The 14,942-nt window shown below is 32.0% G+C and overlaps 1 protein-coding gene across 4 annotated transcripts in view; it reads right to left on the minus strand.

Moving 5' to 3' along the window:
• The window catches only part of LOC132929539 (cGMP-dependent protein kinase, isozyme 2 forms cD4/T1/T3A/T3B), a 159,804-nt gene that overhangs the window by 33,859 nt on the left and 111,003 nt on the right, over positions 1 to 14,942 (minus strand). Inside the window, exons 1-2 of one of the 4 annotated variants that reach the window (XM_060994939.1) lie at positions 8,688 to 8,988; positions 3,947 to 5,216 (exon numbers count right to left, since the gene is read on the minus strand). The exons of the other annotated variants lie outside the window; for them this stretch is intronic. Of the exons in view, the coding sequence (XP_060850922.1) occupies positions 3,947 to 5,180 (1,234 nt within the window). The 5' untranslated portion in view covers positions 5,181 to 5,216; positions 8,688 to 8,988. Of the gene's footprint in view, positions 1 to 3,946; positions 5,217 to 8,687; positions 8,989 to 14,942 lie in introns of those variants that run through there. 4 annotated transcript variants of the gene reach the window in all.

Below are 14,942 nucleotides of genomic sequence, written 5' to 3' on the forward strand. Positions count from 1 at the left end.
AAAAATCCGTAACGTAACATTTAAAAAAAGAAACGATTCGTTTCCTTACTGGTTTATCGCGTTTGTAGAAAAATTACAGATTACAGTCGTATAAAAGAAAGATGATGATTTCACCCTTACATGTGTCCAGTCAGCATTTTGACGAGTTCCCTCGTCGTCAATGAAACCTATTGTTTTCTTGCAATAAGCACCACTGCAAGCTGTACGATTGTGTTATACATAATGTAGTTAAAATTAAACTTGGCTAGTTCTGCACAACTCATGGATTTCACTTTTTAATCAGCATACAAAAAATTCATCGTTTCACTGTAGATATTAAATATCCGAATCATATTCCACCGTTTTACTTGACCTAAATAATATAAACATTAAATTTCCGATACGCCCAAGAACCCGAAACCGCATTCCTAATGCAATATTTTTATATTATACATTATATATAACACATGGGTTTGGATATTGATATTATGGTAATAATAAATAATAATAATAATAATAATTATTATTATTATTATATTATGTACCTATTGACAAATTCTAAGTGTCAACCTACGCGTGCGGAATTTACGTTTTGCATTTGTCTTCTAATTACATAGGTGAACATAATAGGTGCCTATATTATATTATATTTATCGCGTGATGACATAACGTAAAATTGGCTATACAGCCTATCATAATAGTTTGCTATAGTATGTCATTTTTAACAAATATTAAGTAATTTTATGGTTCTGGTTGTTATATTATTGTAATAATATGCTAAAAGTATATTATAATATTATGGTAATATGGAATATTATTATAACTCATGAACAGATACTATTCACATGTTTTTAGGTATAAACCACAATATTTCAGTTTTGCATTTATTGGTAACAAAAATACAAGTATTTACTATTTTCTTCCAATCATACAATACGTATGTCGCAAATATGCTTCTACTAATTTAGTTTAATCCTTAATTTAATTTCGGACGATATTATTTTTGACAATGGTTTTGGATTACAGACATCGTCGATCGGACGATAAATGGGCGGATGCCAGGCTTTATTTTTAACAAAGATTTTTATTGCCCTAGATGTTATCGTTAAGATATATAGATCAATAAAATATTTTATCAGCTCATCAGAAACTATAGATCATTGTACAACTAATAATATCCAATAATATGTATGTTTAGTGTAAATATATTACGAATGACGTTTTTAAAATCTATATTATTAAATAATCGTGTAGAGGGGGGGGAGGAGGATGAATTAATTAAATAACATATTTATTCGTCAAAAATCGCGATATATACCATAAACATACTCACCTACATTGTTAGTTAAGGTACGGTTAAATGCGTTTTGCATTTTATATTTATAAAAAACTAATTAGGTAATTAAATTTTTTTTCATTTTCTCATCACGCGTTTATTACTGATGGATATGTTAATTTTGTGTTATTAAAATGAATGCATCGATTTTGTTAGACTTTCAAGAGGCAAAATTATTTTCTGTACGTATTATAATTTTTATTGACGAAAGCCAAAAGTAATGGAAAAATAATATAAATAAATAGTAATATCTGGAACGAGGGTCTAGTAGTTAAGGAAAAAAATTTCACCATGGTTTCCATAACGATAAATAGTCTACAAACTCTACACTAAACAAATGTCTATATATTATTAGAATACGAGCACAATACATCTTGTTCAATTAAATTCGTCATGCACAGGAGAATCAAATTCTGACCCAATTATAATGCGTACAAGCTACGGATTGATTATTCTTTAAATTTTTGTAGAAGATTCGTAGAGTGAAAGTAAATGAAATTAACCACGAACCGCGTAATTGTTGATGCGCCATACACTACTTAAAATTAATTCATTGATACCGAAAATAGACATAGAAAACGCTTTGACTCGAATTTTACGTACACAATAATATAAACAATACTTTCATTTTCGACATTTCTTTTCAAACCTATTGCATATTAAAATAATATGTCCAATATTATTTTCATCGTGATCGTTAGTTTTTCTGTATATACATATATATTATTATGTAATATCCTATGTTAAATACCAAAGATGTACCTATTATGGATATATATGACAGACACTTAAATGTTTTCTCGTCATTCTGGTTTACATTAGTTTATCCATTAAAACGTTAAACTTTCTCATTTAGTCAACTTACGAACAAAACAATAATATAATACTACACTGAGATTCGATGAACACGTACGAATAAACCTACGTATATACAGCGGGAGTTTCGGGGCATACAACATGTAATATTTAAAAATAAGTAAATTCTAGTTACATAGTTACTACACTCTTAGGTTGACGTTGTTGACAAGTTTGATAAACCTCATCATACAATAAATAATAATAATAACATCAATACGCAACATACGTTTTACACTTTATACAGGTACCGATATTTATGTTTTAATTAACACACCTAGGGGAAAAAACAAACATTAATTATTATAGAGGATGGAAGTATTTTCCTCATCGGAGATTAATAATTACTGTTAAATTAGACACTGTTGGTGATTGAAATAAATATATTTTTAAATATTAAGTTATGTTTAGAGGTATTATAGCCGGTATAGGTACCTACCATCATTTAACGTTTTAAAATGTCCTCCCTATACTTATAATATAATTAATATCATAATTTTAGTAACGATGACATAATAATATTATAATTCAGTGACGATCAGCTATATTAAATTAAAGATACTGTGACATAATTATATACGATTATATAGGATTGCCAACTAATGAGACACAATACTGAGTAATTGATTTATGAAATTACATTATCAGTATTACTAAACCGCAAGAATGTCAGATTTTTAACTGAAGACTGTTATAACATGATGTGAAATATAATGGTTGTGTTCTGCGGAAAATTAATTCATACAATATTACATTAAAACGTATAATATTATAAAATTATTATTACGAGTATGTTGAAGGTAATACGCGCAACGGCAGCTATTACAAAACCGCATATTGCTCAATTTTGGTTTGATTTTGATACTCAATATTTGTTCATTGCGTTAAAATAACATAATATATACTTGTTCCGACTATAAGTCGGAAATGAGTAATTATTATAGAAAAAAAAATCAATTGTCGTGATAAAATGCGGCGTTGCCAAATCGAAATCGTAAAAACAGTTTTCCACACACCGAGACGTTGAGAAATCATTAAAAACCGTCGTTAGTAATGGGAACTATTCGCATTCATTCAGCAATTTTTTTTATTTTTTAATATATATATATATTAAGGTACAAACATATTGTTATCACTACTAACCACCACTAAAAATAAATCGGTATGAGTTGATTCGATTATTATTTATTAGATATAAATAAGTGGGTGTACCGGGTAGGACATGACTTAACTACTAATATTAATTATGAAGCTTAAAAGTGTGTATGTTTCACCGCAATCTCAGAAACTATACTGGACCGATTTCAATAATAGATATATCAATATAGATTCATTGAGACTCGGAAGGACGTTTTTAGATTCCTTTTCAACTCTTATAGAACTTGTTATGGGGTGGGTCACACACGAGTTTCATTTTGACTCACGAAATTCGAATAATGTTTTGTTTATATATATGGTTGCTATTGCAGGTTACATAAAAAAAATTGTATAGACTATTAGCCAAATCTTAACAATGCGTAAACAAAGTGCTATATAATATATATCCAATCCGCAGCGTCGGATTGCCCATATCGGTATAATATAGAATTAGTTCACAAATCTGTTAGCGTACTTGAGTAGGTATAGGTACTACTATAGGCACACTATAAAACCGAGATACTTACACCTATATAGCGTTGCAATACTTTATGTTTGTTATTTTTTTTTTTCAAGGATTACAGTATTTATATAGTATCGTATATTAAAGTAAGAGCTAAAGTATTTTTTTTTTTTTACCTGGACACGAGTTGTGATGTTTTTTCGTGTCGGAGGCGGTGGTGGCGGTGCAGTTCGACGAGCTGCCGGAAGAGGAGGCGACGGTGCTGGAAGCCGAAGCTGCGTTCACGTCGCTGGCGGTTCGGTTTGATGAGATCGTGTTACCGGTCCTGCGCTTTCTGAGACCATACGTGTGTACAGGAACTATGAGTTTGGGCCTAGGAATGGCGAAATTATCTTGGCCACTATCGCCCGCAGTGGCGTTCGCGGTCGATGGGGATACGGTGGTAGCGGCTGCGGCATTGGCGGCGGTGACGAACGACGTGCCCGCGGCCATGGTTAACAGTTGCTGTTGCTGTTGTTGATCAACGCCGTCATCGTGTTGATGAGAATGGTTTTTGTCCCTGTCGTGCGGGTGGCGACGCGGTTGACGGTTATTGTCGTTGTTATTGTTGTTGTTGTGGTGATGGTGGTGATGGAAGTGATCGTCATCGGAAACGACCCGCAGCAAACGGTCGCCGCCAGTGGCCACCTTTTTGGGCGCTGGGTTCCGGAACGACAGGCTCTTCTTGATCTTGGCCGCAGAAGATCGGCAGAGATCGCGCGCCGCCGCCGCCGACGCCTCGGCCCGTTGCTCGTCCAAAATCTCGGCGGCCACCCGCTGACGGGTCCGGTAACGGTGCGCGGCCGTGTCGTGACGGACGCTCTGTACACGGCTCAGCGGTTTGGCCTTTGGACGGCGTGCGGACGCGGCCGCCCATGCCGCCGCGTCCTGTTCCTCTTGGCTGCTGCCCGTGCTATCACTACTACACGCCTGTCGCTTTTCCGACGGGTTCCTGCGGATGACCTGCGTTCTGCCTCGGCCACCGCCTTCGCCGTGGTCGTCTTCGTCGTCTTCGGTCCAACCAGCGGCCGCATCGTGACGTTCTTTACTCCGCGACCGCAGACACCACTTCAGCCGGCACTCTTGCCAACTCGCCTCGTACGAGTTCATGTCGTCGGACGGCGCCGGTTCTTTGGAGATGACGACGTCGTGGTCGTGTTCGCTATCGTCGTCGTCGTCGTCGTTATTGTTATTGTTGTTGCTGTTGCTGTTGTTATTGTTTTTGTCGTGGTCGTTGACGACGGTTTTGACGTTGTCGTCGTCCTCGTCTTCTTCCTCCTCTTCCTCCTCCTCCTCCTCCTCCTCTTTTGCTGCGACCAAAGGTACAACCTGTGTAGCTTTTCCCGGGTAATAGACGAAACAGATTTTCATTTTACGTCCATAATCATTGCTGCTATCGTTCTATAGCTAATCATAAAAACACTTATTTTAAGTACACAATTTTTCCCGGTTTTCACATCACTACCCGACATTGCTCTTGGTCTTATACGCGCACACTACAACCGAGCAACTATCAAACGCCAAACTAGTTAATAAGAGGAACTAGTTCTGTATGAATGCGTGTTTTAAGTTGTCAATATGGTTATTTAATTATAGTTATAGTTAATTGTATAATAATAATTTACATATTATTAAAAATTATAAGGTTCAAAGACACCCTTACTGCTACTGCTACTACATTTCTACCATATACTACAAGACACAAAAATAACTCAGTTCAAAATAAAAAGTACTCTCTGCGCCTGATTTTTTATGCCCTCTAAATTCCAAAGTCAAATATTATATTATTATTGTTAATGATAATATTGATTGAAATTTGTTCAGTGTTGCTTTGTAAAGAAAAACATAAAATTAATGAACCTGCTTAAGGTTTAGGTACGTCAAGGTGAACAGAAAACATTCATTCGTTTTAAGATACAGTAAAAACGAATTTCTTCTATTTTCTATAACCTAATTATTTTATTATGTAAAAATCACTTAAAAACACAGTTACACCCGAGGTTACACTTAAATTCAATAATAAATATAATTAACCTAATTTAAAAACAATTAAAGAGTAGAATGTAGTAAGTTAATACGACCATTTGAAGATGAAAAGTTATTTAACAAATTTATGAATAGATAAATAATGGCAGATAGGTCTACACCGATGACTGAAGATACTACAAAACCATATACCTAATAATTTTTAAGGTCAACGCCAATATTCAAAAACGTCTGAATAAAGTAAATAAAATAATTAGCAAAATGATTGATTATTTTAGTGCATATAGTAACGGCGTAATAGAAAATGGTAATATCCACTAAAAATATAACCTCGCTTGACTTGTCACCCTTTTACGATAAATACTTTCGGCTAAAAATGAAATAAATGTGTCTAAAACAATTATTGTTATAAGGCTATTAATTAAATATTAAAACAATATTATATTTTAAATAAGCTTATACGAAATCTCTTAAAGAATATGAATAAATAATTCTGATTTTTGAAACAAATTAAATATTTTCAGCATATTAATTATTGAATATTTAGAGTTTGTTGAGAATTAATATTTCTGTGTAAATAAACATTAATTTAAATTTTGACATTATCCTTCCCGAGGCATCGTTTTACAATTGTATATATTTTACATCTGATTGTACCGTATCTGCCTGCAGCTGTGCGATATCATTCAAATGAAAAGAAATAATTTTTGTTATTGTACTTGCACGTTATGTTTAACACAAATCGGTAAACATAGTAGTAGGTATCGTGTCTGTAAAGGTAATAGCGAGTGTAATATGCGATTTTGTTCAAAAAACCTAAAACCCAACTGGTGGCGTTCAACTGCCATATAGTTAATACGTACTATTAAATATTAATTATATACCCACCATAGGTACAACTGTCGAGTTTTTGATTTTCTAAACGCGTCTAAATCTGTCAACAACTTTATTGATGCATAATTATCGTGTTTATAAGTGTTTATCGACATGTTTCTGTGTCAACGTACTCCATATACATCTATATAGCAACTACAGTTTATAGACGGTAATGAACATTAAATGGCATAATAAAAAACGATTATCTCTAAATAACGTTGAATACCAGGATTAGAATGCAATCCCCTCCCAATACATAATAAATATAATAACATCAGTTTCGGTAAATCATATACACAATTTTGAATTTTCCTAGGTTAAAGTGTATATATTAGTCATCAATCCGGAGTTAAATACTACTATGTAACCAATAAAATAAACTATCATCCTACAGTATTTAAAATATTAAATATATCGACAGTTCTCCGTTTTCTAAAACGAACCGATCGCCGAATTGCGCGTCGTGCCGCCATCAAACTATTGAGAAATTTCGGTTGACTTTCATTTTCCGTTACCTTGTCCGAGACACGATAACACTGTAGCTGCAACTATCATTATAGTAGTAGTATAGTAATAGACAATAGTAGTAGTAATTGTAGCAGTAGTAGTACGAGTGCGGAGTGACTATAGGGATAACACTAGTTTTTAACCATAATATACCTAGATTATGCTGTTATTATAATATTGTGCATCGTGACCAAATTCTCCATAGATCACTATAAATTTTGGAAAAATTGATCATTCTACTTTTTTCGATTAGTCTAATTAGATCTAAATTTTTACAAATCTGTACAGATGACGGTAGTGTCTATCGGTATAGACACAAGTGCTTCGTTCTATAGGTACACATGATACCCGAAATCCTGAAAGGTTGCATCCAGAATTGTTTCGGTCGAAGGGGAGTACCCTCGCTTGAAGCACCCGTTATTTCTCAATAAATTCTACTCGTCCTCCATAACCCTTTACACGATTACACAACACACACACATATAACTCACGTGGTAGGCTAATACACAATTGTATATTATTGTTAACACCTACAAAATGTGTTTGTGAGTGTGCTAGTGTTTTTTTTTTTATACTAAATCTCAATAGAAGCGTAGGACGATTTCGAACGAGATAACATTGTTTTTTATGCACGCTTGACACGATTCCAATTAAATGTCGGATTTGAAAGATTAGCGTTCGAATTAGTTGATCACACGTACCTTCAGTGTTTGTAATTTGATTGAGACTAAAAACTATTTACGAAGGTACTTCGGACTACGCACATAAAAATTGTTGTAATAAAAATATGTCATTGCGTGCAGCCTTGCAAGTATGACAGTTCAAAAGTCGGGAAGTTTGTTGATAACGTAAACGCGACGGAAAAAAATGCAGGCGACGCATACCTACTGAAAAATCATTATTTTATACATACCCACATAACTATTATGCTGATGTAATTACAGTATAGGTACCCAATGGCCAATACCCACTAAGTATATTTTAGGTACACATTCAACTCATTCAAGTAATTGGATAAAATAATGGTAACGTCCTCGATGACTTTTTTACCCATTAGGTACTTATACTTCTTCGTTACAACGAATTGTAGGCGTACGTCGAAGACGTGTGGTCGTGAGAAAAAGTCGACAAACACGATGCGCGTTCTGTCTGACGGATATGCAAATGCCGTTAACGGGACGACGGCGAGCTGCGGTTTTAACCGGATACCGAGGTCGAGTAGAGGTGGAGGGTATTTGGTATGTTATTCAAGCCGATTTATCGCGTCATCTCGGCGTCCAGAAGCACACATAACACTAGTCACTTCTCCCGGGTCATCTAAAAGTATGGCGTCCACCGAATAAATAATACTACCCACAGCAGTATATTACACAGTTGTTCACGGCCCCGAGGAAAACCAATCGAAACATATAACGACCAAAGAGCAATGACACGGTTGTACGTGAACAGGAAAAACACAAATACAGGAATTAAATGAGAAAAACGAAAGACACGCTCTCCTCAGCTTACCGTCGGGGAGGGCCGAGTTTCGGCGAAAGACGTACCGCAACTGTTTTAACCGATAATAAAACGAATCGACGAACTCCTATACACTAGTCAAAACGATGACTGTGCGGCAAAGACGGTCCGGCGCGAGAAACGATTTTAGAAAAATAAAACTGAAACGGAAAAGCACACCGAGCTCGGACGGACGCAAAACGAGATGACACACGCGGCGCACACAACACGGACGACGTACACACCAAACGGCGACCGCGCACGAACTGACGGGCCGGACGGGCGGGCAGACACTGTTTGCGTCGCGTTCTTTTGTGTCCGGCTGCGCGGAACAGCTGGCGGTGGTCGGCTGCCGGTGTGGCGTGGCCGCCGTGTACGCGCCGCGCTCGGTACCCCCACCGACCGCGGTCGGATCAGAAATACGAAAAAGAGAACACGCCACACTGTCGTCGACGACGACGGCAACGCGAAACCGCCCGAGACGGCGGCTGGGGCAGGGGCAGGGGCAACAGCTGCTGCTGCTTGTCTACGGTTCGCCGCTCGCGACGTTCTCGGTTGCGCGTTCGCGACGCACCGCGAACGCTCTGTAGCTGCGTACGGTAATAACGATGACGGAGCCGATGAGGGGGAGACGAGGACGCGGAGCCGTTTACTATTTTTACACGCCGCGAAGAAAGCGGTGGCGGTGGCGGCGTCGTCGACGGGTTTTCGTTTTTTGTATCTCTAGGTTTTTTTACGGACCGAAAGGAGCGATGATCTGATTTTTAGTTTTTGGAGCAGTAGGTTTTTGGATAGGTCAAAATGCCCCTTTCTTCGGCATCTAACGGCTACGCGCTACGAAACATTCGCTATCAACTTTTAAATTTTTTTGACCGACCGTGCGCGTTCTTCAGCGTACAACAATACTATAACAAGCGCACGTTTAATTTATTTTTTTCGGTTTAGAACAACGGCCGACCTTGGGACTCAAGATGCGAGTGCGATTATGATTGTGGAAACAATAATAATTGGAATGATACGAGTAACATGCACAAGCGAAAATTATTATAATATAATAAATAATAATGCAAATTACAAATTGTTTGTCTGAAACACGATCAAATGCTTGATATGATGATGTTTCGTTTGTCCATTATTAATTGCCTATATTACTTGGGTTGATCTGCTTCGCAATTTAGTCGAAATGTGAATGAATAATCATTATGGTATAGACATTATATTGTGCACTATATCACAATGTAATATACGTCACGAGATATTATAATTGTTCTAAATATTTTATAAAACATAAAAAAAATAATTTGTGTATCCGTATCGTTCTTGTATGTAAGTGTTGTGTCGTGGCCAATGGCAATACTAATTGTGCATTTATTTAGTATAATTATTTTGCACGTTAATTAAAAATTATATAACGCATCAATCAAATTTTCGCATGATATATATGTAGGTATACACACTTGTATCACAATCATAATAAAATTACACATAGCCGAATCTAATGTTTAGTATAGTCTATTTCCACACGTTTCCAAATTTAATATTATTAAGTAGAGCGTGTCAATAGAATTTACATGATAACGAGATATATAGTTTTTATAAGTTTCTCAAATATAAAATGAATATGATTCATATTTTATTTATAAACCAAAAAAGTTTGTATTAAATAAATAGTACAATAAAATACATAATTTTTATTTAATGAATTGTATGCAATATAAAATATTACATGAAAAAAAGGTCATTGACGTTTAGTTAGATTAAGTGTAGAAAGACTAAAATGCACTCAATGCTCATATATATTATATAATTTTTTTTTTTATCGAATTTTAAAAAACAGGCATAATACCATATGCCTAAAAGTATAGCCAGACGGTCGTATTATTAGTGCTTTGTAATGCTATTTTAAAACCATACTTCTGTAAAATATCTTAATGACAGTAAAGTTCTTCTTATATCAATCTTCAAAAAGTCCTCTTATTGAGGAGGACTTTCAAGTTTAAAATTGTTGATGATTGTCGAGATTTTATTTAACACTAATCTGGTTGGTTGTAATTTATTATTTCATTGTTTTAAACTATTTTATAAACACTAGAGGACCTTTGAAATTTTAAATTGTTTTCAAATTTTAATTCATGTTTAATTTGCAATCTAAGATAGATGTGTGTAATTTTACTGTGAAACGTCACAAAATGTTTTGAACGAATAATTATAAAAATTTTATTTGCCAACAAGGTTAAGTTATCGCGATTTACTTAATATCTAAAATATAAGATTTCATATTTTGAATTAACTAGTTAAGAAAACAAACTGAAAAACCAGTTAGTCAATTACCAAAATTAACATGATTGAATATAATTAATCATATTCAAATACTCTGATAAAATTTACAATGTATATTAAAAACACGTAGGAGATAAAAAAAAAATTATATCCATATAATAAGTATAATATATAGTATTATCAACTACATGTATCGTGAAATTATGGTAAACTAATAATTATTTTACATCTTACTAAATATTAAATATTAATTAATTTATATGCTAAGAAAAAAATGGAGATAATTCTGATGAACTGTATATAATTGCAACTTTGTTAGGTACCTATAACTAATATATACTACTTTACCTGGTTCAATATTATATTTTTTTAATGTATTTTAATATTACATTGTATGTATATAATTCTAAAATTGTACGAGTGATATACAGCAACAAACAATGGACTTTAAATTAAATTTTTTAAATAAAATAAATGTATTAATATTTATATAAACGTACTATAAAATTAAATAATGGTCGAAAGATCAACGTACAATTACTCCATGGCATATCATTCAGATGTGTGGAATGTATGGAATACGGATCATCAATAACGAAATTAAGTACCAATATTTGAACTGAAATAGATCAGTAAATATAAAACTAGTAAGTACTAAATCTAAACAATACAAAATTATCAATACATTTACAAATAAAAGTTTTTATATAATATGAATGTAATTATGATGTCTTTCTTAATTATTATGAGATATTACAATATATAATACAAAGGAATTTTTAGCTTTAAGTTACCCACAAAAATAGATAACCGGGCAGTATGATAAAATACAAATATATATACTCATATAATATATACTGTAAATTAACGTGACGAGTAATGATGATGATTATGATGATGATGATGAAATACTGACTATAATTATTTTAATAGAAGTTAATCGTATTTTTTCCTAACATATCGAACATTACAATAAGTATACCATCATTTGAATTATTAAAAATTTACAAATAAACATCTTGATATTTGTGAAGTATTTAAAAATATTACTGCATAACATTTAATTTCACATTAATATTATTTCGCATTCATACTTTATGATGCGACTTTATTGCCTTTACTGTCTTCATCATTTAAAAAATAACGTGCATATCTTTTATCATTTACAAAGAAAAAAAAATATCTTATAAATAAATAACAAAACTTTTCTAAAAGAACATAATTTCAGTTTCTAGCATTTCCAAATAAAACTGGAAAATAAATTAATAAACTAATTATTATTATACTATAGCTGTGTAACAACCAATTTGATTTCAAAATGTCGCTATTCATAATAAATATGACTTTAAAAAAGTTAAACAAGTACCTAGGTACCGCTCTGCTGTACGTTATGTTATGAGTGAAACTCGTTATTGAGTAAATCGCTATTATGAATTTTGTTAAATTTGAATTCAAACCTGTTGTATACGATGAAAAACGATTCTGAATGATGAAGACTGTATACATTTAGGTAGCCATGGTTACAAAATTATTTTAATAAAATATTGGATTTGCGTACAAATTCTTGTTTTTTCTTAACTTTTTGTTTGTTTTGGACGATTATAAAAAAAAAAATACTGGGCATTTTTAAATTTTAAAAGTGAAAATTGAAGCGTTTTGTCGACTACTTATCATGAACACATACACAAAACAAAACACTCATCATTGTAAAATCGAAGCATTCATCGCTCCGCTTTAAAAAAATACGTGCAATGCCAAAAATATATAAATTTATTGCTATTTAGTATATTTATTAATATTCATTAGTTTATATTTTAAATCTTTATTCACTTTAAATAAATGTAAAATCACTTTCAAATCAAATATGATATTTTGTATAATATCAAATAAGCCATAGGTACTTGTAATAAGTCAAGGTTATGAAATTAATATTCATCGATATATTGTAGAAAACTAAAATACAATAGAAAACCTATTTAATACATTACATAGAAGAATAAAATACTATAGATATTTGTATTGTTACATTCAAATAAAAAAACATACTTTATTACATCACTATAATTTTAAAGACATTCTTAAATTTATATTAGAAAGGACCTAGTTGTAGTGTAAGACTTTAAAATGTATTTTCTCATACTTGTATAATTATAGATTCTCTGTGAAATAAAGTTTTTGCACAAGTGATAGTAATATTTTTATATTATTTATACCAAAAGATAGATACTTTTTAGTAGAAAGCATTACAGAAATTGGAACCTAATTTCGATTGTAGTTTAAAATTGTAATTTGATAAATGGCAATTTGAATCGCGTCATTCGTGTTATAGTATCACATTTCTCTGTACAATAAACGCACCCAATAAATAAGAAAATCAATAATAAATATATGATTATATTACAAATACATAATAATAATGCAATTAATTAAAACAATCGAAGTGTTTATAAAATCCTAAAAATATACTATAAATTGAATACTTTCCAATTTTTATTTTGATTATTACCGGATATACTTATAACTTAATAAATTATTTTTAATAAGTACAAAAGAAGGGCGGCTATAAACATTAAACATATGGTCCCAATAAATTATAAACTTTATTGTACAGTACAATTAGTGCAATTTGTACTTATAAGCTTTATATTTCATATCATAGTTATTCAAAGTCATAAATTCAATTTAATTAACTTATTGATATAATTTAATGCATATTTAAAAAAATAATGATGTAGAAACGAGGTAAACTAATTCACTTAAAATTACTATTTTTTTAGTTTACGCCATGTTTGCTAAATTTAATTTTAATTATTTTATAATGTTTATATTATATATTTTTCCAATAAGAAATAACTGCAATTTTCTGAATTGCATCACATGCATGCAAATTATAGAAAGAAGGGAAACATGTAGTACATTTGAACGATTATTTCATGCGATGACTGATTTCTTTATTGAACCTTATACATTATAGTATAAAATAAGACATAGGATATTATTTGCAAAATTGATTTCTGTAGTATGTATAGGCATTTTAAATAGCAATGATAAACTGAATATATTTAAGAGAATCAAAGAATGTATCTTACTCTTTCTTCCCAGTTCTTTCTAAATATTACTAATGTCAAAAATCAAAATTGCCGAAGTTTTGGCGATAATATATATTTCAATACACCATGCTTTTTTGTAACTGTAGGTATATTAAAATTGTATGAATAATTTTAAATATAAATGCATAAAGCATATCTAAAAAAACTTTAAGTTATTGATCAAAAGCTTGTCAAGAACACGAAAAAATATATATAATATATATTATCGTTTTAATCGTCTGATAATGATATTATAATTTATTACTTGTCTAATTTAATTTGAAACGTATCTCATTTAGACCGTAAATAATTTATAACACTCATAATGCCTGTAGTTTGCACCCATAAAAATATGTGTCATTGGAGAAAAATCAGTGTTAGTAAGTAGTTAATTCATTAGTAAGATGTATACAAATAAACAAATTAATATTTAGTATAAGTATTCAGTACCTAATATTTAATAATGATTATATTTTATTACGATTATTATTGGCCTTCAGCTACCATTGCGTTTTAAAAATGTTATAAATGTGTCGTGAATAAGATAAAAATAAAGATAATTAAACGCGTAACTGTTCATTGGCTTTGTGCTTTGTGATTTTCAAAATGTATTTTATATAAAAATATAAAGTAATCACCATTCAGCTTTTAGAGATTTTTAGGTATGTAGCCATGTAGGTCTGTCCCAGTATATGAGCACAAAGGTATTGATAATAATATATTATACTACTCGTATATTAGAGTGTTGAAGGTGTGCACTACAAAATAATGTTGCATTTTATATAATAATGATACGATATTACAATATTTATCGTGTTCCAAAAATAATCGAAAAAAATGACAAGAAAATTACTATTAAAAAAAAAAGTAAGACCTCTTCAACATCATCTTATGCATA

Source organism: Rhopalosiphum padi, chromosome 4 (assembly GCF_020882245.1).
Source record: "Rhopalosiphum padi isolate XX-2018 chromosome 4, ASM2088224v1, whole genome shotgun sequence".
Taxonomy (NCBI): Eukaryota; Metazoa; Arthropoda; class Insecta; order Hemiptera; family Aphididae; genus Rhopalosiphum; species Rhopalosiphum padi.